Below are 22,776 nucleotides of genomic sequence, written 5' to 3'. Positions count from 1 at the left end.
CAGAAAGGACTCCCACAAGCACATTAGAATTAAAATTATACAGCCCGGCCTGCGTGGCTCTATGATGGAGTGGTCAACCTGTGAACCAGGAGGTCACGGTTCCATTCCTGGTCAGGCACATACCCAGGTTGCAGGCTCAATCCTCAGTGTGGGGCGTGCAGGAGGCAGCCAATCAATGATTCACTCTCATCATTAATGTTTCTGTCTCTCCCTCTCCTCTCTGAAAGCAATAAAAATAAATTGGGGGGGGGGGGGCATTGCATTTAAAAACAAACTAAACTACAGAACAACCATCATTGAGAACCTCCTGAAATCTAGCTGAATGAAAGTCATATAACTAAGGATTTAAAGAAGCCACATCTGGTGGAGATGCTGAATGGGCTTGATACACACCAACATGTAACAGATAAAATATGAGAGGGAGCCCTGGCCATTGTGGCTTAGTTGGTTGGGCATTGTCCCATACACTAAAAGGTTGCCAGTTCAATTCCCGGCCAAACACATGCCTGTGTTTCAAGCCCAATCCCCAGAGGGGGGATTAAGGGAGGACATCCAGGAGGCAGTGATGTTTTGCTCTCACATTGATGTTTCTCTCTCTACCTCTCCCCCTCTCTCTCTAAAAATCAATTATTTTAAATCTTAAAAAAAAAGGAAGGATATCTCTGCTGCAGAGAATCTCCCAAGAGGAGTGAGGGGTCCCAGCCCCACACGAGGCCCCCACACAAGGCCCCTCCATCCCAGGGTTCCAGAGCCAGGATGAGATGTCCCCATAACTTCTGCCTGAAAAACCAGTGGGGATTGAGGCTGATGGAGAGTAAGACTGCTGGAGTCCCAGGCAGTTCCTCTTAAAGGACCCTCACATGCATTCGCTCAGACTCCCTCTTAGTTCCAGCTATGGGGCAGCACCTTGAAAGGCACCAGGGACATCCAGGGAGGAACAGAACTGTCTGGCATCAGGTTGAGACCTGGAGGGGCAGCTTTCTCCCAGAGAGAAGTGCTGGCAGAGGCCATAGTTCCTTTGCTGAGCCCTCCCCCTGCACAGAGCCAACAGGTAGTGGCCATATCTGAGTCTCCATCAACTGGCTATTAGTGTTCAACACACGTGGGGACTCCCTGAGACCCCACCCCACCAACTTGCCAATCAACCCAGGCTGATTCCAGTGGCTTTTCCATATCAATGGCCTTCAAATTTACCTAAAATCTCTCAAACAAGCAGCATCTGGCCTCAATGTTCCCCATACTTCTGCTAAGTTGCCCCAGGCCAAGCACTAGCAGCATCTGGCCTTGGTTTGCAATTTGGCCTCTCCTGGGCATCTCCAAGCCCAGCACAGGTAGCAACTATCTGCACAGGCAGTGGCTGTCCTTGGCCTGCACCTCCTGGTAGGCCCCAGAGCCAGTATACTTGGTGGACAGCTTCAGACCACATCAGAACACCACCCAACCACCTCACAAGTTACACACAGAAGGGGCAGACTCAGTGGGCACCACAGACGTGCTAAAGTAAGTCCTGCTTCATGGGGTGGGCCCCTGCACAGCTAATCCTGCACAGTGGTGGCAGCCAGTCCTTGCTGGGGGTAAATTCCTCCCATTAACATACCAACAGCAATTAAGGCTCACCTACAACAGGAGGGTGTACACAGTCCACATGGTGGCACACATGGAGTGCCCAGCTTGGGTGAACAGGGAGGCTGTGCCACTGAACCCTACAGGACATCTACTACATAAGGTCACTCTACCAAGCCTGAGAGACGTAGCAGCTCTACCTAATACATATAAACAAACACAGAGAGGCTGCCAAAATGAGGAGACAAGGAGACGTCCCAAGTGAAAGAACAGAACAAAACTCCAGAAAAGGAAGTAAAAAGAAAAAAAAAAAAGCAATCTAGATGCAGAGTTCAAAACACGGTTAAAAGTATGTTCAATGAAATTAGAGGAAGAGTAGATGAGTTTAGTGAGAACTTCAACAGCATAAAAAAAGGACATGGGGGCTCTCTGCTCCTCCTGTTCGTCAGACAGCCTCTCCTCCTGCGCTGTGCCAGCAGCCACAACCCTGAGACACAATGGTGAAGGTCAGAATGAACGGATTTGGCCGCATTGGGCGCCTGGGCACCAGGGCTGCTTTTAACTCTGGCAAAGTGGAAATTGTCGCCATCAATGACCCCTTCATTGACCTCAACTACATGGTCTACATGTTCCAGTATGATTCTACTCATGGCAAGCTCAAAGGCACAGTCAAGGCAGAGAACGGAAAGCTTGTCATCAATGGAAAGTCCATCTCCATCTTCCAGGAGCGAGATCCCGCCAACATCAAATGGGGTGATGCTGGTGCTGAGTATGCTGTGGAGTCCACCGGTGTCTTCACTACCATGGAGAAGGCCGGGCTCACTTGAAGGGCGGAGCCAAGAGGGTCATCATCTCTGCCCCTTCTGTGGATGCCCCCATGTTTGTGATGGGTGTGAACCATGACAAGTATGACAACTCCCTCAAGATTGTCAGCAATGCCGAAGCCGGTTTGGCTCAGTGGATGGAGCGTCGGTCTGCGGACTGGAAGGTCCCAGGTTCGATTCCGGTCAAGGGCATGTACATTGGTTGCGGGCACATCCACCGGTGGGGGGTGTGCAGGAGGCAGCTGGTCGATGTCTCTCTCTCATTGATGTTTCTAGCTCTCTATCCCTCTTCCTTCCTCTCTGTGAAAAATCAATAAAATATATTTAAAAAAAAAAAAAAAAGATTGTCAGCAATGCCTCCTGCACCTCCAACTGCTTGGCCCCCCTGGCCAAGGCCATCCATGACAACTTTGGCATTGTGGAGGGACTCATGACCACAGTCCATGCCATCACCGCCACCGAGAAGACCGTGATGGCCCCTCTGGGAAGCTGTGGTGTGATGGCCGAGGGGCTGCCCAGAACATCATCCCTGCTTCTACTGGCGCTGCCAAGGCTGTGGGCAAAGTCATTCCTGAGCTGAATGGGAAGCTCACTGGCATGGCCTTCTGTGTCCCACCCCCAATGTGTCAGTTGTGAATCTGACCTGCCGCCTGGAGAAAGCTGCAAAAGATGATGATATCAAGAAGGTAGTGAAGCAGGCATCAGAGGGCCCCCTCAAGGGCATCCTGGGCTACACTGAGGACCAGGTTGTCTCCTGCGACTTTAACAGCGATACCCACTCCTCCACGTTTGATGCTGGGGCTGGCTTTGCCCTCAATGACCACTTTGTCAAGCTCGTTTCCTGGTCTGACAATGAATTTGGCTACAGCAACAGGGTGATGGACCTTATGATCCACATGGCCTCCAAGGAGTAAGAGCCCCTGGACCACCAGCCCCAGCGAGAAGAAGAGGGCCCTCAGCTGCTGGGGAGCCCTTGCCCCAGATTGGTCCTCCGACACACTGAGAATCTCCTGACCACCGTTTCCATCCCCGACCCCTGAAGAAGGGGAGGGGCATAGGGAGCCCTACTTTGTCATGCACCATCAATAAAGTTCACTGTACCCAGTCCAAAAAAAAAGGACATGGGAGCCATAAACTAGTCAGAAATGAAGGATATACAAACTGAAATAAAGAATAATTTTCAGGGAATCAACAATAGAGTAGATGAAGCTGAGAAAACAGCAATTTGGAATATAAGGAAGCAAAAAATTACTCAACAAGAACAGCAGAAAGAAAAAAATTACAGTAGTGTAAGGAACTTCTGGGACAACTTCAAGTGTTCCAACATTCACATCATGGTGGTGCCAGAAGTAGGAGGGAGAGAGCAAAAAAATTGAATACCTATTTTAAAAATAATGATTCAGTGGTTTATTGTCAACCTATAAAGCAGGAGGTCATGGTTTGATTCCCAGTCAGGGCACCTGCCTGGGTTGCAGGCTTGATCCCCGGTGTGGAGCATGCAGGAGGTAGCCAATCATTGATTCTCTCTCATTGATGTTTCTATCTCTCCCTCTTCCTTCCTCTCTGAAATCAATAAAAAATGTATTTTTAAAATAATAATAATGACGAAGTTCGGCCGGCGTGACTCAATGGTTGAGTGTTGACCTATGAACCAGGAGTTCATGGTTCGATTCCCTGTCACGGCATATGCCCAGGTTGTGAGCTTGATCCCCAGTAGGAGGCCTGCAGGAGGCAGCTGATTCTCTCTCATCATTTTTATCTCTTCTCCCTTCCTCTCTGAAATCAGTAAAAATTATCATTTAATATCAGAGGACATATAAAGAGCTTCCCAGACAAAAAGCTAAAGGAGTTCATCACCACCAAACCTATATTACATGAAATGTTGAAGGATCTTTTTTTTTTTAATATATATTTTTATTGATTTTTAGAGAGGGAGGAAAAGAGAGAAACATCAATGTTGAGAGAGAATCTGACCAGTTGCCTCTTGCACGCCGCCTACTGGGGATTGAGCCCACAACCACGGCATGTGCCCTTACCAGGAATCAAACCATGACCTCTTCGTTCATAGGTCGATGCTCAACCACTGAACTACACTGGCTGGGCAAGGGTTTTCTTTAAGAAGGAAATAAAGATCTCAGACATCTCTTACAGCAGTCTGTTTACTGATACATCTCCTAGGGCAAAGGAAACTAAGGAGGAAATAAACAAATGGGACTACATCAAAATAAAAAGCTTCTGCACAGCAAAAGAATCCATCAACCAAATGAAAGGGGAGCCCACTGTATGGGAGAACGTATTTGCCAATGTTACAGCTGATAAGGGGTTGATTGCCAAAATACGTAAAGAACTCATACAACTTAACAAAAGGAAGACAAAAAATCCAATTAAAAAATGGGCGGCAGAAGGACCAAGATGGCGGCATAGGGCAGACGCCTGATTGTTGCCTACCACAACAATTTTGAAACTACAACTGGAAAACAGAGCAGACACCATCCAGAACCACCGGAGGGCTGGCTGAGCGGATGCTCCACAACTAGAATAAAAGAGAGGGGGACGCGGGATGATGCTGATGCCGGTGAGCCAATGATCACACTTTAAGAACTACGGCTCTGGCGACACAATGGCGGCCTGGAACATGCTCAGTGCAGTTCCCCCGGTGGTCTCCGGCTGAGGAGACGGCTCCACTCACTGCCGAGCACGAACAGACGAGCCCCTGGGAGACATAGGGTGGGAGACCCTGCGCTTGCTGACCTCCGAGTCCTTCGAGAATCTCTGCGCCCCAGAAGCGGCCAGGTGCGCACGCCCGGCGACCGGCTGCTGCTGCAGACCCGAGCGCTGTCGCAGCGACCTCGGACCAGCCCACCGCCACGCACCGGGCGCACCGGAGCTTCGCCGAGCCCGCTGCCCAGCGAGTTCCACGGCAGCCGCCCCGGAGCTTTGAGAAAATTGCCGAAGGAATTGCTGAGAGGGAATTGACCAACAGGATTTGGGATCAAGAAGACGAAGCCCCGCTGGGTCCCGGGTCCGGGTGAGGCCGCACGCCCCTGGGTCCGGGCGAGGCCACGCGCCCCTGGGTTCAGGTGAGGCTGGATCCCGGGTCCGGGTGAGGCAGCACCCCTGGGTCCGGGAGAGGCCACAAGCCCCTGTGTCCGGGTGAGGCTGGGTCCCGAGCCTGGGTGAGGCCGCGCACCCCGGGGTCCAGGTGAGGCCACGCGCACCTGGGTCTGGGTGAGGCCATGCGCCCCGGGGCCCGGGTGATGCTGGGTCCCAGGTCCAGGTGAGGCCGCGCGCCCCTGAGTCCAGGTGAAGCCGCGCCCCTGGGTCCGGGCGAGACCAAACCAGAGGGAGTCGGACCTGCATTACCACCATTTGTCCACCATCCAGAACTGAAAAGTCAGTGCTGACATGTACACATAAGGAACTGGTGGACATTGAAATTGGTTCTCAAAAGAACTGTTGGTCCAGAAAGAAACTCACTACAGACTGATTCATTTGCCTGTCAGCATAACTATTATTGCTCGTCTCACATTCGGTTCTTATAAGTATATTTCTAATAACACATGATCTCGCTCATCTAGGGGAAATGATGAACAACATGGACTGATGAACAAGAACAGACCCAGAAACAAGGAGGCATCGATCGGACTGTCGGGCCTCAGAGGGAGGGTAGAGTAGGGTGGGGGTAGGGGGGAGAGATCAACCAAAGGACTTGTGTGCATGCATACGAGCCTAACCAATGGTTAAGGACAACAGGGGGATGGGGGCATCCGTGGGGAGGGGTGTGGGATGGGAATGGGGGGATGAGGACAAATATGTGACACCTTAATCAATAAAGAAATTTAAAATAAATAAATAAATGGCAAAGGACCTAAATAGACATTTCTCAAAAGTGGACATACAGAAAGCCAAGAGACATGAAAAAAATCCTCAAAGTCACTAATCATCTGAGAAATGCAGATTAAAAGGACAATGAGGTATCACCTCACACCTGTCAGAATGGCTACCATCAACAAATGACAAGTGCTGGTGAGGATGTGGAGAAAAGGGAACCCTAGTGCACTGCTGATGGAAATGCAGACTGGTACAGCCACTGTGGAGGACAGTATGGAGTTTCCTCAAAAAATTAGAAATGGAACTCTGTTTTGACCCAGCTATCCCACTTCTAGGAATATATCCTAAGAAAACAGAAACACCAACCAGAAAGGATATATGTACCCCTGTGTTCATAGCAGCACAACTTAAAATAGCTGAGATCTGGAAACAAGTGCCCATCAGCAGATGAGTGGATTAAAAAGGTTTTATTACATTTACTAAGTGACAGTTAAAAAGAAGGAACTCTTACCATTTGCAACAGCATGGGTGGACCTGGAGAGTATCATGCTAAGCGAAATAAGTCAATCAGAGAAAGATAAGTATCACATGATCTCACTCATATGTCGAATCTAATGAACAACATAAACTAATGAACAAAATAGATCCAGAGACAGAGAAGCATGAAACAGACTGATGCATTTCAGAGGGAGGCGGGGTGGGTGGGGAGAGATTAACCAGGGAACTTATATGCAAATAGCATAGCCCATGGACACAGATAAAAGTGTGGTAAAGGCCTGGGAGGAGTGGGTTTGGGGTGGAGGGGGGTCAATGGGAAGATATGGGTGTGGGGGGGGGGCATCTATAATACTTTAAGCAATATAGATAAGTTTCTTTAAAAAGAAGGAAAAAAAGATAAAAAGCGTGAACAATAAAATGTGAATACATACATATCTGCCAGCAATTAAACCTAAAAAACAAAATAAATAAACAACTGAAATAGACTCATAGACACAGGGAAAATTTTGATGGTTGCCTAATGGGAGGGGTGCAGGCTTGGGTGAAAAAGGTAAAAAGATTGAGAAGTACAAATTGGTAGTAACAGAATAGTCATGGGATGTAAAGTACAGCACAGGGAACATAGTCAATCTATACTAATAAAAGGGTAATATGCAAATGGTTGGGACGCCCTCATGCATAACGACTGATCAGCTGGAGGCTGCATGCACAGCAGACATGGGTGGGCAGGGACTTGCAGCATCGGTGACGGGGGCAGGGCACGGCAGAGGCCTCTTCGTGTGCCTGCGCCGGGGGTCCGTAGGCCTCCACTGTGGCCCAGCCCAGGAGTCAGCAGGCCTCCCCCAACTCCGGCCTACCTCTTTGGGGCAATCCATCGAGGAGCCCGGATGGGTGGGCGGGATCTACTTCTTTGGGGCGATGGATCGCAGGGCTCACGCACTGTGACAGGGCACAGGCCAGGCTGAAGGGAAACGCTCTCCCCACTCTCCACCCCCCCAACCCCCGAGTGCCTAAGCGACCATTACAACTGGACAATCGGATGACCTGCCAGTATCTGACACACACTGACAACCAGGGGGCAGACGCTCAATGCAGGAGCTGCCCCCTGGTGGTCATTGCGCTCCCACGGTCCCTCCCCCCGAGCCAGCTGGCCAGCCCCAATCGGGACTAGGTGAGACAGCCCCAATCGACCCTGATCGCCTGCCAGGCCCAGGGACCCCACCTGTGCATGAATTTGTGTACCGGTCCTCTAGTATCCTTATAACTATGCATGGTGTCAGATGGTACTAGATTTATCAAGATGACGACTTAGTATGTTATGTAATGTCTAATCACTGGGTATACACCTGAAACTAATATAATATTGTATATCAACTGTAATTGAAAGAAAAAAATTTAGCCCAGAAAGAAACTCACTATAGACTGATTCATTTGCCTGTCACTATAACCATTATTGCTTGTCTCATTTTCGGTTCTTATAAGTGTATTTCTAATAGCACATGATCTCACTCATCTAGGGGAAATAATGAACAACATAGACAGATGAACAAGAACAGACCCAGAAACAAGGAGGCATGGATCAGACTGTCGGGCCTCAGAGGGAGGGTAGGGGAGGGTGGGGGTAAAGGGGAGAGATCAACCTTTACCCCCACCCCCAAAAAACGATCAGATTTTACAAAGGACTTGTGTGCAAGCATATGAGCCTAACCAGCGGTTAAGGACAACAGGGGGGTGGGGGCATGTGTGGGGAGGGGGGTGGGATGGGAATGGGGGGATGAGGACAAATATGTGATACCTTAATAAATTTTAAAAAAAGAAAGAAAGAAAAAAATTTAAAATGAATTCAAAAATAGGAAGCAGAACAGAAAGATATAGAAATAAGAAAAAGGTAAGAAAATAAAGGATCTATCTAAAAAGTCTCAAACGAGAAAACTGTTAGGGAGGGAATTATCAAAGAAATAATACCAAAAAAATCCCCAAGAGTAAAAGCCTCTAAATCAAGCATGTCAAATTCACTGCCCGCAGGCCACATGCGGCCCAGCCAATATAATGGTATGTAAGAAACGTTTTAATAAAAATTTTGTAACTTAATATTTACAATATCATACACAATTATTAATAACGAACTACAACTTTCGCTAATGACTGATTACTGTAATCGTGTAGCATTCATTTCCCTTACACGCAGGCGCACAATTTCTCTACTAATACTAGCAGTGAATATTTTAGCAGCCGATGGCCACATTATTAGTCTTGTACTGACTTGTTTGGTGTGTACAACAGGAAATGTTTCACTTTCGGAGAACAAGAAAAATAGGTTTATTTTCATTACGCTTATTAATTTGTGCAGTTATTCAGTGTCTGGTAGTTAATGTTCAAGAAAAATACTAATTTTTATTAAAACGTTCTATTATTTTATGTTAACGATTACTCATTTATTTCAGCCCTTTGTATTCAGCATGTCTCTATCAAAATCAAGTGGTAGTAAAAATAAATGAAAAATTGCTGATGAACATCGAAATTTCCAAGAAAAGTGGGAATTGGAGTATTTTTTGCTGTGAAGTAAAAACTAAAGTAATGTGCTTGATATGTAATAATGCTATTAATGTACCAAAGTTATACAACATCCATTGTCACTATGAACAACATAAATCAAAATATGATAATTACGAGGGATTAATGAGACAAGAAAAGTTGAAAGAGCTCAAGTTGGGACTGAAAACAACAGTTCATGTTTACTAAAGTATCACAAGAAAGGGAAGCGGGGATGCACGCAAGCTACGTCTTGTCGGAATTGATAGCTAAACACTTGAAACCTTTAACTGAAGGTGGATTCATCGAGGAATGTCTAATTAAAGCTGCAGAAATTGTTCTGGAAATGTGAAGTCTTTTCAAACAATCTCTTTGTCTTGAAATACAGTTGAGGAAAGCGTTACTGATTTGGCCGACAATATAAGTATTCAGATCAAAGCAAAATCATCTGGTTTCTAAGCTTTTTCCATTGCCTGTGACGAGAGTATGGACATTGGAGGCGTAGCTCAGATAGCTGTGTTTCTTCGTGCTTGCAACACGGATTTCAACATGTTTGAGGAATTATTGGAACTAGTACTGATGCATAACACTAGTACAGGACAAAATATATTTAATTGTGTTTTTAAACTTCTGCAAAAATACAGTCTACCTCTCTCAAAATTAACTTCTGTAGCTACAGATGGAGCTCCTTCAATGACTGGAAAAAACAATGTTTTCGTGGCATTACTGCAAAAAAAGAAAGTGAAATTTATGACAGATCCAAGATTCATCCTATGCATTGCATTACATCAAGAAGTATTATGCACGAAGATAATAAACATGGAAAATGTGTTGACATCTATCAAAAAAAAGTATCAATTTCATAAGATCTCAAAGCTTAAATCAGCAACAGTTCTCTGCTTTCTTAAGTGAATTAGCGAATATTCCGGCTTGTCCTACTATAACTAGTATGTTGGCTATCCTGCTCCAAGGTTCTTACACAATTCTGGGACTTGAAAGAAGAAATATGTCAGTTCTTAACTAAAAATCAAGACACAAGCCTGTTTTTTGACACAATATGGTTGCAAGATTTATCCTTCACGGTTGATACAACAAAACACTTATATAAATTAAACTTAAAACTGCAAGGAAACGATCAGATTTTACAAACGTGTGACCAAGTCAAAGCATTCACATGGAAGCTAGTTCTCTGGGGAAAGCAGTTGAAAAATGAAGATTTAATGTACTTTCTGACATGCAACATGAACAAATCAAGTTTAGGTGAAACTGCATCAATTCAAAAAATTTTAAGCCTTAGAACTGAATTTGAAACAAGGTTTGCAGATTTTAAATTTTTGGAAGACAAGTTTTCTTTTTCTTCAATTTTTTCAGTAAATGTAGAATCAGTACCTAATCAAATGCAAATGGAGGTAATTGAGATCCAGTGCGGTTCAGATTTAAAGGCAAAATTCAGTGAATTTGGCGTGCCTGAATTTTACAAATATTTACCTGCCAGCTTTGAAAATACTCAAAAATTCACATAAGAAATTATTTCCATGTTTGGAAGTACTTATCGGTGTGAGCAGTTATTACAGTTATGAAAGGAAATAAGTCTGTCAGATCCAGAATTACTGACACGCACCTTGGGGCAGTTTTGAAAGTAATCACTGCAAACAAGATTTCCCCCGAGTAAGAAAGATAGTAGCAGAGAGTGTCAGGAAGAAAACATTAATTTTATCATTGCTCTTGTTCTTTTTTTTTTTATACTATTCAAAATAAACCTATGTTTCTATGAAAATTGAAGCTTTTGTTTTTTTGCGGCCCACATAAAACTTAAACCTTGTTTATTTGGCCCTTGTTACCCTTTAAGTTTGACATGCTTGCTCTAAATTGAAATGAGCCACCAAGTGGCTAGCACAGAGAATTTTTAAAAACCCCATACTAAGATATATCATTGTGACATTTCAGAAAATCAGGGTAAAAAAATGATCCTAAAGGGTCCCAGAGAGAAAGGTCATATAAGTATCAAAATATCTTTGAAATTCACATCAGTAACATCTGAAGCTGGAACACATTACTGATGGGAAATATTTTTTTCAGCCTAGAATCCTATACCCAGCCAAACTACCAATTCTATTAGAGGGTAAAGTATAAGGGCATTTTCAGACATGAAGGCATCAAATTTACTTTCAGTGTGCCCTTTCTTTTTTTTTTTTTTTAATATATTTTATTGATTTTTTACAGAGAGGAAGGGAGAGGGATAGAGAATTAGAAACATTGATGAGAGAAACATTGATCAGCTGCCTCCTGCACACCCCCTATTGGGGATATGCCCGCAACCAAGGTACATGCCCTTGACCAGAATCAAACCTGGGACCCTTCAGTCCGCAGGCCCACGCTCTATCCACTTAGCCAAACCGGTTAGGGCTAGTGTGCACTTTCTTAAAAAGCTACAATAAGATATACTCACCCAGCTTGTGTGGCTCAGCGGTTGAGCATTGACCCAGGAACCAAGAGGTCACAGTTCGATTCCCAGTCAGGGCAGATGCCCAGGTTACAGGCTCGATCCCCAGTAGGAGGCTCTCCCTTTCTCTCTAAAAATCAATAAAAAACATTTAAAAAAAAAAAAAGATACACTATCAAAATGAGAGAGTAAACCCAGAAGGAGCTAGGTGGAATCCTATAAGAGACACAAAGGAAGTTCCCAGGATGATGGTAGAAGGAGCTCGTATAACCAGCACACAACAGACCTACAGAGCAAGGAGTCCAGAGTGACAGATAGAAACTTCCAGAAAGAACATTTCCCAAAATGCAGAACTGCTAGAAATTATCCTATTGGGAGTTTTACATTTCTGGTAAAGAGTTGTTTTCTTTTTTTCTTTATTAAGGCATTACATATGTGTCCTTATCCCCCCATTGTCATCCCTCCACCCCACTCCCGTTCATGCCCACACACCCCTGATGTCTGCATCCATTGGTTGTGCTTATATGCATGCATACAAGTCCTTTGGTTGATCTCTCCCCTCTGGTAAAGAGTTTTAGAAAGATTTAATGATAGGTTCTCTGAAAATAAGCAAACAAAGAAACCCAAAAAATTACACTAAAATTTAGTTCACCTTTGTACAATGCAGGGGTTAGTGACACTGTCCCCCACCCCTTCACAGTAAAAAACCCACATATAACTTTTGACTCCCCAGAAGTTACTAATGGCCTACTATTAACTGCAAGCCTTACTGATAATATAGTCGATTAACACATATGTATGTCTTAATGTATTATATACTATGTTCTTAGAATAAAGTAAGCTAGAGAAAAGAAATGTTATTAAGAAAATCCTAAGGAAGCCCAGCCAGTGTGGCTCAGTGGTTGAGCGTGGACCCATGAACCAGGAGGTCAGGGTTTGATTCTAGGTCAGAGCACATGCCCGGGTTGCAGGCTCGATTCCCACTGGAGGGTGTGCAGGAGGCAGCTGATCAATGATTCTCTCTCATCATTGATGTTTCTATCCCTCTCCCTTCCTCTCTCTAAAATCAATAAAAACATTTAAAAAAAGAAAATCATAAGGAAGAGAAAAATACATTGACAGTATTTATTGAAAAAAACCTGCATATAAGTGGACCCATGCGGTTCAAGCCTGTATTGTTCAAGGGTCGACTGTGTAAGCAAGGTGTTAACAGTCTTTCTTTCTGGATGGTAGCTTTTACATCTTGTTTGTTTGCTTTTGCTTGTCTATATTTTCTAATATTACTGCAATGAAAATGTATTAAAATTACTTAAGTAATTTTAAAAAATAGTAGTCCCCAGAGGTCTCCCAGCAAAACTCTAAGACATAAGTGAAAGGTTGCTAATGGATTGAGTTTTCCGTCTGGCTTTCCTTCCAGAGATCAAGTCACTCTTTGTGCACCCTTTCCTGGCCGAGCGCATCATCTCCATGCTCAACTACTTCCTGCAGCACCTGGTGGGCCCCAAGATGGGGGCCTTGAAAGTCAAGGACTTCAGTGAATTTGACTTCAAGCCCCAACAGCTCGTATCAGATATCTGCACCATCTACTTAAACCTTGGGTACTTGAGATTTAAATTGGGCAAGCCAGAGGGGATGCTAATGTTTTCACTGGGGGTTTGATCATGGAATAATGTGGAAGTAGAAAAGAAATGGTTCATTTCAAGTTGGTTGATGAAAGAATCTTCTGTAGTTTTAAGTGAGATTTTTGTGTTACCTGTGGGACATTCAGAATTTCCAACATTCTGCCTTGATCTGTGCAGAGATAAACTTTGCTGGTTGTGCTCTTGTTTGGAAAAGCAGTATTCTTTCAAAGACTCGGAATACTTGATAGACTTCCTTCCTAAAAATTAGAAGAAATGTTTATCAAAGGAACATTCATGGCGTTTAAGTGGTGGGGACCCTTGTTCCTCACCCATTGGTCCCTCCTCTGATGCTCCTTTCTTCCCCACGCTGCCCTTCAGGAATGAGGAGAATTTCTGTGCCACTGTGCCCAAAGATGGACGTTCCTATTCCCCAACTCTTCTTGCACAGACAGTCCGAGTTCTGAAGAAAATCAATAAGCCTGGGGATATGATTGTGGCTTTCACCAGCTTAGCAGAGAGAATCAAGGTGAGAAGGAGGGTGGTTTGTTTATTAACATGTTCGGTAAAGATCCCATGGTGGCCCTGGCCAGTGTCCCGTGCACCAAAGGCCGCGGTTTAATTCCCCGCCAGGACACGTCCCCAGGTTGCAGGCTTGATCCCTGGTCAGGGTGTGTACGGGAGGCAACAGGTAGAAGTTTCTCTCCCCCTTTCTCTCTCTCTTTCAAGATCAATAAAAACTTTTTTATATATATAAATGTTTTTGTTTTTTTTAATATATTTTATTGATTATTTTACAGAGAGGAAGGGAAAGGGATAGAGAGCTAGAAACATCGATGAGAGAGAAACATCGACCAGCTGCCTCCTGCACACCCCACACAGGGGATGTGCCCACAACCAAGGTACATGCCCTTGACTGGAATCGAACCCGGGACCCTTCAGTCCGCAGACCAACGCTCTATCCACTGAGCCAAACCGGTTTCGGCAAAACTTTTTTTTTTAATTACATTGTTCACTCAGCTGTTCTGCTCTTTACCCTGTTATGGGGGGTAGGCAGAAACATTGCCTTGAGAAAATATAAACATGATTAGTCAATAACTAGAACTACTGTATTCTTAATACTACTTTTTTTATTACTGATTTGAGAGAGCAAGGGACAGAGAGAAACATTGATACCTGTTGCTCCACTTAGTTATGCCGTCATTGGTTGGTTCTTGTTATGTGCCCTGACCAGGGATCACCTGCAACCTTCGCATATCAAGACAATGCTCTAACCAACTGAGCTATCCAGCCAGGGCAATACTACATTTTTTGTTTTGTTTTTTTTTAGTTTTAGTTTATTGTGGGAGTTTTTTTTAATATGCTTTTTTATTAATTTCTAGAGAGAGAGAAAGAAGGGATAGATAGAAACATTGATGCGAGACAAACATGGCTGCCTCCTGCACACCCCCTACTGGGGATCAAGCCCACAACCCAGGCATGTGCCCTGACCAGGAATTGAACCAGCCACCCTTTGGTACATGCTCAACCACTGAGCCACACTGGCCAGGCAGTACTACTTTCTTTAGTGTTGAGAGAACAGAAAAATTGATTTAAGAAGCTTCTGCTAGAAAAGAAGAGTGTACAGATTTTTGTAGGCTGTTTTATGAAAACATTTGTGCAGTGTTACCAATAGATTTGAAAATCTACGTTGTTAATGCTAAAAAGCAGAACTTCTTAGAATAGAATTCACGATGAGTTATTTTTAGTTACTGATTTTTATTGGTGTTCTCTGTTCTCTATATTTGTGGTTGGTAGTTGGCTTATGTGGGAATAGCCATACATTTTAAAGATTAAAATCCTGTATTGTATTTAGCTAATAATCCCTTTGTCTGGGGTATGACAGAGCTTCATTAGCAGTTATGAAAACAGAAAAATCATGACACAGTGTCAGATAGAAAACTTTATTGAATAATGTCAGTCCTCCCATCGTCAAGTTACTTATTTCTTGAGTTGGGCTTCATCTTTGCCTCGTTTAGCCAGACGGGGCCCTGAGGAGCTAGAGTCATGAAAGAATCTTAAGGTTGAAGGCACTTTTAAATTCTTATACCTGATTGTGCCTAACACCGGAAACTTCATGAGTGACTGTAATTATGCAAATAACAACCCTCCAGCTCCTCCCCTTTTGGATTATGACATTTACAACAGGACTGTTGCCAGAAAGATGTATGTCATGTGCTTCTTTTCCTTTTAACACTTCAACCCATTCTTAGTCATGACTGCCAACAGCTGAGCCAAGTGGAAGTTTCAGAATTGGGGCTGGATGCTAAATTTGATCCCATAATATCCATCTTGGCCTGTTTAGAAAGCAAAGTTGAGAGTTGTTATTGTCACTGTGAAGGGTCATTACCTTTCAAATACACCCTTTCAGGTTATATACCCGTCAAGGGATAGTCATTGAGCATTTGAACCCGTCCACTCTGTGAATTCAGCTCAGCGCTGGTTGTTTGTGCTCAGTCTCTTGCAGACCTGCAGCAGCAGGAAGAGGAGACCTACGCAGACGCCTGCGATGAATTCCTGGATCCCATCATGAGCACCTTGATGTCTGACCCTGTGGTGCTGCCATCCTCCAGAGTCACTGTGGACAGGTCCACCATCGCCAGACACCTGCTCAGGTACGTCCGCCCGGAAAGCAGCCTCGGGGCAGGTGTGTGACTGCTGCTGCACCTCTCCTCCCAGCTTTCTGATTACGGTGTAGCAGCCTAGTAGGTGCCCAGAGATGACTTACTATAATGTGATGGGGAGGCATTGGTAGAGGTGTATCACTTGATTGTTAAGGATTTAAACATCCAAAACAAGACACCTTGTTGTAAAATACTGATCTAACCTTATCTATTCCTTCCTTAAGGAAATAATTTGTTAACATATGTTATAAAATACTAGAGGCCCAGTGCATGAAATTCATGCACGAGGTGGGGGGGGGGGTGTCCCCTCAGCCCAGCCTGCACCCTCCCCAATCCAAGACCACTGGCTCTTAATCACTCACCTGCCTGACTGCCTGGTCACCCCTAACTGCCCCCCCTGCCGGCCTGATCGCCCCTAATTGCCCCCTGCTGCCAGCCAGGTCACCCCCAACTACCCCCCCTGCCAGCCTGGTCACCCCCAACTGCCCCCCGCCGCCAGCCTAGTCGCTCCTCACGGACCCCCTGCTGGCCTGGTCGCCCGTCATGGCCCCCCCACTGGCCTGGTCACCCCACGCAGCCTGCTTGTTCAGTCGTTTGGTCGTCCCTCACTAAGCCCCCTGCCGACCTGGTCGCCCTGTGAAGCCTGCTTGTTCAGTCTTTTGGTCATCCCTCACTAACCCCCCTGCCAGTCTGGCTGTAGGCAGCCATCTTTGTGAGGGTGTGAGGGTTAATTTGCATATTACCTCTTTATTATGTAGGATATTTGATTTCAGAGAGGAAGGAGAGAGAGAGAGAGAGAGAGAGAAAGAGAGAGAGAGAGAGAGAGAGAGAGAGAGAGAGAAATAGAAACATCACTGATGAGAATCATTGATTGGCTGCCTCCTGCGTGCCTCCCACGTGGGGGGCGGGGGTCGAGCCTGGAACCCGGCATGTGCCCTTGGCCAGAATCAAACCCTTTAGTCCGCAGGCTGATGCTCTATCCACTGAACCAAACCGGCCAGGGCAGCATTCGTTTTTTCTTAAAGAGACTGTCAGATTATGAACGTGTCAGGCCCCATTTTTGGGGGATCTGTCCCTGTAAGGTCATCTTATGTAAATGTTATAATAGATGTTAACCTGGAGTTAAATTGCTTTAATTTTATAAAAATATAAAAGGTAGGGGTGTCTTTTTATTATTCAGGCTTTAAACTGTATTCATCCCACGGGTTAACTCACATCTCCTGCTGTTGCTGCTGTCAGTCGTGGTGTCCAGGGTGCTCACAGCTACCACTCTCAGGGCAGCATTGCCTAGAAAGGGTCTGAGAGACTCTGCCTGTTTAAAATTAAGTTATGGAAGTTGACCCAAATTTAAGGAAATAAAATTTTTTAAATATTGGGGGGGAAAAGGATTTTCTATTTCGTGGTATTAAGTATTCACTATATGCATGATGCTGTGCTAGGTGGTACATCTTTTCAAAGTGTGAGTGAAAATTTATATTTTATTGGGGCCTCAGAATAAAAAGGAGAAGATATGCCAGCCCTTAAAGTATGTTATAAACCTCCCTCCGTCAGCAAGCCATGATCTGCATCTACTAGGATAGCAGTCAGCTGACTGAGTCAGGTGTCCTTTCCCAAGGCTTTATCCCCTGATGTCTCGTTCTGTTTTGAGAGTCTGTCACTAAAACTGAGCTCTTCCTGCTGACGTGAGTGTGCAGGGTCTCCGTCGAGGGAAATTGAACAATGTTGAAATAAAGTTTGTTTAGAAGCAGAAAGACAAAGTAGCTAAATAATCTGAAAAGGAAAAAAAGAAAAACCTCCTGAATCATTCTTTCTAACCTCAATTCAGCACTTAATTCAAATGCACTCTAGCTTCAGTCTCCAAGTAAGATCCCAGGTATTCTAGTTTTGGCTTAGGATGTTAGAACTGATTAAAGTAACCCCATTTTCCTTTCTCTCTGTCCCAGTGACCAAACAGATCCCTTTAACCGTAGCCCCCTCACCATGGACCAGATCCGGCCAAACACAGAACTAAAAGAAAAAATCCAGCGGTGGCTCGCAGAGAGGAAACAACAAAAGGAGCAACTGGAATAAATACTGTGGCCTAAAGCAACCAAAACCAACCCCCGAGTGAAGATAAACAGTTGTTTGTGATTTCTCTTTGGTTCTGTCCCTTTCTTTCTTTTTTTTTTTTTTTTTTTTTACTAAATTATTGCTCAAATTATGATAATTAAGATTCCTAAGAATTTGACAAGGCTCTCCTAGCTTACAGGAAATTTTAGTTATATCACCACCAAGTCTGGATGGATATCATCACTAATTTTTACCCTTTGTTCTCTCTCCCTATTCCTTCTTCTCCCCTTACCTACCTTAAATTATATTAACTTCCACTGCTAAAACTTCTGCCACCTTACTGTTTTTCTCCCAAGAACTGCTCAGACATCTTTGGTGAGCACTGCTTTCAAGTATATGATATCACACGTGTCAGTGACAGCTGATAGCGTCCAAAAGCCCTGTGTTGTCAAGGTATTGACTAGTCTTCGTGGCCCAGACTTCAGCTCTTCTTTTTGTACAGCTCTGCAGTATTCAGGGTAACCTTCCACATCAGAGCAGGTAGCTTGATGCCTGAGCACACTGTAAAATGATAGATGAGGTGAAAAAAGAAAGGAATCATATGCAATTCTGTTGATAGCTCTTAATTTTGTATTATCTCCATAACTCAGAGATACGGTAGAGGACAAACACTGTCCCACGGGGTTGTCATTGCCATAGAAAACAGCCCTACAATATTTTTGGGAGGATTGACAGGATAAACTTGCAGTTTTGACACTATCCAGAAAATTCTGAGGTGAAAGAATAAAAGAGGCTGTTGGGCCCAATTTAGCTTATGGAAATCTGTTGCTAAGTAGAGAAGTTGGATAACGAATATTGTAAGCAGGAAAAATGTCATTTGAAGACACTAATATCAACAGTATATCTCAATATATATATACCATGTGTTTTTTTATATTGACCTAGTATAAACCGTTCCACTTTAAATCGTCTCTTCCATGGTAAGATATATACAGTGTGTGGCCACTAACACATTTTTCTAGATAAAATTCTGAGACTGTGAAATGTATATAGTTACTGTTTAAGCTTATGACCTCAATCCCAAGAACTGCTTCTAACTCAGCCTAGGTCAGCAGTTAACAAAGAAGGAATTTGAGGACAGCTTTGCCCACAAATATTTTAAATATCAACTTAGCCCCATGTAGTTAGTAGGTGGGTGGGCCCCCACTTCTACCAGTTGAGCTTGAGTTCCCTACTCAACTATGCAGCTAACATGCTAAGTGAGGCACATTCCCCTATGGACTGTCTATATCACTGTCCCTCTAAGCCCAAAGATACCCTAAGGGACAAGAAAAAGGGTACGATCTGGAAACAGGGGTCATTGCTTCATTTAGAAGACATTAATGTTAACCATGGTGTCTTTCAAATAAGATGTCAGTTTCATAATATGTCAAGTTTCTATCAACAGCCTTTGATATATTTTTGGTGGTATCATCTGGAAAAAAAACAAATGAGAGGGCATCTTACACTAGATAGAAAGATGTTGCCTACTGCTGTGCTTATAAGATATGCAAATGCCAGATCGTAAGATAGGAATTCAGTGTTGCCTCCTGGGCCTTGAAGGCATGGGTTGACAAGAATTTGTTTATTTCCTTAAAATGAGCTTCATATTTATTAGCCTCCTTTACTGAGAATGAACTGTGTAGAAAATAAGCTTCTACCACCTTGCATTTATCTTCCAAGCAAATCACATAGGATGTTTTCTTTTTTAAAAGACCAGGTTTTTATAGGAGAAATTTGGAGGAAAAATGGGCACAAAACCTCAAAAGGCAGCATTCCCAGTGGCTTTCTAGTCAACAACCTGTATGTTTGTATCTGTATCTGTATTCCACTTCTGTCTTCAGATTGTAAGCCTTTTCCGGCAAGCTTTTTTTATTATTATTAAAGCCCTTTTCCTGAAATTTATGAATGGCTATGGCACCATTAATGCTGCTGAATGTCTTAAACTCATTACATAGGCAAGTGCATAGCTTAAGGCCACTACTGGTAAGGAAACCATGTAATTTAAGAACATCAAAAAATGAGACTAAAAGTAATTATTTTGGTACAACGCAGTGCATACATGCACTTGGAAGCTTAACGAGGTATTTTGTTATCTGGAACTAAAAACCAGCTCAAAATCAATGAGAGCAGACTCTCTGACATACCTAGTTTGATCTGTTGGCTTTGCTGGTGTATGACAGGAAAATGGAGACCTCTAATAGTGCTTACTAAGAGGGTAATACTAAACTTGGGAAATTTAATAGGTTTCATCAGGCAATCTGTTTTTAAGATGGATATGTAAAAGCTGACAGAAACTTTAAGGGTTTCACACTCGACAAAAGCTTTGCTTTATTTGATGCCGGTTGTGAAGCAGCCGTTGCAGAGCGTACGTGGCCTGGGTGCCTTTGTCAGCCAGGGGCTGATGCTGCGCTGTTGATGGCATGAGCACATAATGCACATGCTCTACCTGCTAAACAGGAGACGAACTTAAAGACAAAACAAAAACAAAACGAAGAACAAAAAGGTTGACTGAAATAAAACTTGATGGACATAACTGTGTTCTGAAACATTCCAGGAAGGTTATTTCTTGTCAAACTCATCTGGGGGTATTTGTTCAAAGCTTGTATTTAATAAATGAATACCTAACTTATAACCTTTGTCATCACTTCCTTTATTACAGTATTAAAAGCTCGTGGCAGTTTCAGAAATCCCTCTGGAAATTTAAAGGACTCTGACCTTCCCTTTTGTTCAAGGTAGTTTCAGATTGTGACCTGAATGACCTCATCTGCCTTAGCAGTTAACCTCTAGATCCTGTAGTTATCTCTGGAAGATGAGTCTCCTAATCAGTTCCCTTTGGGCTTCATTCTTCTTTATCTAGCCTAAACCCCAAGTCTTTCATTTCAATCATTTACTATCATGTCCCCCTTGCCCCATGTTTCTGTACCCTCTGCCTTGCAAGACCTCAGCCTAGATCAGCGATGGCGAACCTATGACACGCGTGTCAGCACTGACACGCGTAGCCATTTCTAATGACATGCGGCCGCTAAGGCGGCCGCAGGCCGAGGATAAAACATTTGCTGCTCCTGAGGATGAAACATTTGCGAAATAATGTTTTTTCCTCAAAGGGACACACTACCCGAGTTATGCTCAGTTTTTTGGCGAAGTTTGACACACCAAGCTCAAAAGGTTGCCCATCACTGGCCTAGATTAACCCAACCCATTCCCGTTCCAATATCCAAACTACAGACCATTGATGGAGGAAGATGACAATCTTTAGAACTATGCAACCATAAACGTGTGGTTTCTGACATTGCCCAAAACCCTTCTGTGTCCTTAACTTCAACAGCTATTCCAAACTCGAACCTCTTCTCAAATTCTTACCCTTCACGCTCAGATGACCTTGCCTTCTAATTCACTAGAAAGATATAGACCCAGAATTTTCACTTTCAAAAATCCTCTCCCATCATCCCACCAGTGGAAAAGGCCCCACCTTCCCGGGGCTAATCCCTCCAGCCTCCTTTCGTGCCTCCTCAGGATGTCACCCCCCCTTCTCTATCTTCACTCTCTCCCTTGACTTGCACATCCGTTTGGTTTTCCGACTTGTTTTCCTTTATAGCCATGTTTCTTCATTCACTCTGACTAATTTTTTGAAACTGCTCCAGCTAATGTTTCCATATTGCCAAATTAACTTCCCCATCCTTAATTGACTTTTGTATAAGGCAGCTGAATCATTCACTGAAATCCTGCTCTTGGCTCCTAATTTTTCTTCCCACCTCTATTCCATCAACCCAAAAGTTTTACTTCTCAGGCTTCCCCAGGGTACATTAGTTATTTTGTTTTTCAAGTGCCACTTTCCTACTTCATGTTTTCTTCCAGTCATGTTCAACTATAAAGTTTCAACTCTTTGTAGTAGATTGTCGTCCTGTTATTCATCAATTCAACGTTCTGCAGTCAGCAACACGCCTAGCCGATACTGTTCTGTTTACATTGCAACCTCTTCTGATCCCGTCTCTGCCGTTCACTAGCTACGTGGCCGTTTATCAAATGAGGACGCTACCTAATTTACAGACTTTCTTTATATTCCAAAATGCCTGGCATACTGGGAATCCTCAGTAAACGTGATTTTGTTCCTCATATCTGCATAGTTTCCCGCGCAGGTTAGGGATTTGGGGGAATTGGATTCCAATCCTGATAAGAGGACGAGGGGGAACGGGAATTCCAGAACATCAGCTAAAGAAAGGCTGTGGGGCGCCTGCTCTGCCCCGGACTTGACGTGTTTGGCCAGGAGCCTCTTGGCTGTGTAAAGCGTTCGAGTTGGCCTACAAGGGTCAGCGCAAGCCCTCATTCCCAAGTTCTCCAAAGCGCAAGCACCTCGGGCGGGAGAATGGAGGCGGGTCCAGGGAGTCGGGAGGCGCAGGACGCATGCGCATCTCCTACGCTCCCGCCTTCCGGCTCCGGGCGGCGGGTCCAGGGAGCCGCTAGGCGCACCCACCTCTCCTCCCCTCGCCGTCTTCCGGCTCCGGGCGGCGGGGCGGAAGAGTGGGGGACAGATCCAGAGAGCCGCAGGGCGCATGCGCCTCACCTCCCCTCGCAGTCTTCCGGCTCCGGGCGGCGGGGCGGAAAAGTGGGGAAGGAGTCCAGAGAGCCGCAGGGCGCATGCGCCTCTCCTCCCTTCGCCGTCTTCCGGCTCCGGGCGGCGGGGCGGAAGAGTGGGGGCGGGTCCAGAGAGCCTC

At 44.5% G+C, this 22,776-nt stretch overlaps 1 protein-coding gene, 2 long non-coding RNA genes and 1 pseudogene across 5 annotated transcripts in view; 2 read left to right on the top strand and 2 right to left on the bottom strand.

The window, feature by feature from the left end:
- UBE4A (ubiquitination factor E4A) overlaps positions 1–20,696 on the top strand; it is a 57,487-nt gene extending 36,791 nt beyond the window's left edge. For both annotated transcript variants that reach the window (XM_054725165.1, XM_054725166.1), the window contains exons 17-20: positions 13,109–13,289; positions 13,692–13,839; positions 15,807–15,964; positions 17,917–20,696. In XM_054725165.1, coding sequence (XP_054581140.1) covers positions 13,109–13,289; positions 13,692–13,839; positions 15,807–15,964; positions 17,917–18,043 — 614 coding nt within the window. In that variant the 3' untranslated portion in view covers positions 18,044–20,696. The remainder of the gene's footprint in view (positions 1–13,108; positions 13,290–13,691; positions 13,840–15,806; positions 15,965–17,916) is intronic.
- Positions 1,309–3,303, top strand: LOC103293737 (glyceraldehyde-3-phosphate dehydrogenase-like; annotated as a pseudogene).
- Positions 9,632–13,505, bottom strand: LOC129151188 (uncharacterized). Its single transcript, XR_008557938.1, has 3 exons — positions 13,445–13,505; positions 11,698–11,821; positions 9,632–9,974 (listed from the first exon to the last, which is right to left on the bottom strand). It is a non-coding gene; the product is annotated as an uncharacterized LOC129151188 (long non-coding RNA).
- LOC129151184 (uncharacterized) lies at positions 15,257–22,749 on the bottom strand. 2 transcript variants are annotated; one of them, XR_008557934.1, is made up of 3 exons: positions 22,415–22,749; positions 18,319–18,583; positions 15,257–15,646 (listed from the first exon to the last, which is right to left on the bottom strand). It is a non-coding gene; the product is annotated as an uncharacterized LOC129151184 (long non-coding RNA). The 2 variants fall into 2 exon arrangements; XR_008557933.1 differs by having other exon boundaries at positions 22,536–22,749.
- Between the last annotated feature and the right edge of the window lie 27 nt (positions 22,750–22,776).

This window comes from Eptesicus fuscus, chromosome 13 (assembly GCF_027574615.1).
Source record: "Eptesicus fuscus isolate TK198812 chromosome 13, DD_ASM_mEF_20220401, whole genome shotgun sequence".
Taxonomy (NCBI): Eukaryota; Metazoa; Chordata; class Mammalia; order Chiroptera; family Vespertilionidae; genus Eptesicus; species Eptesicus fuscus.
The sequence above is the reverse complement of the archived record's forward strand: the minus strand, read 5'-3'. Positions and strand labels throughout refer to the sequence as shown.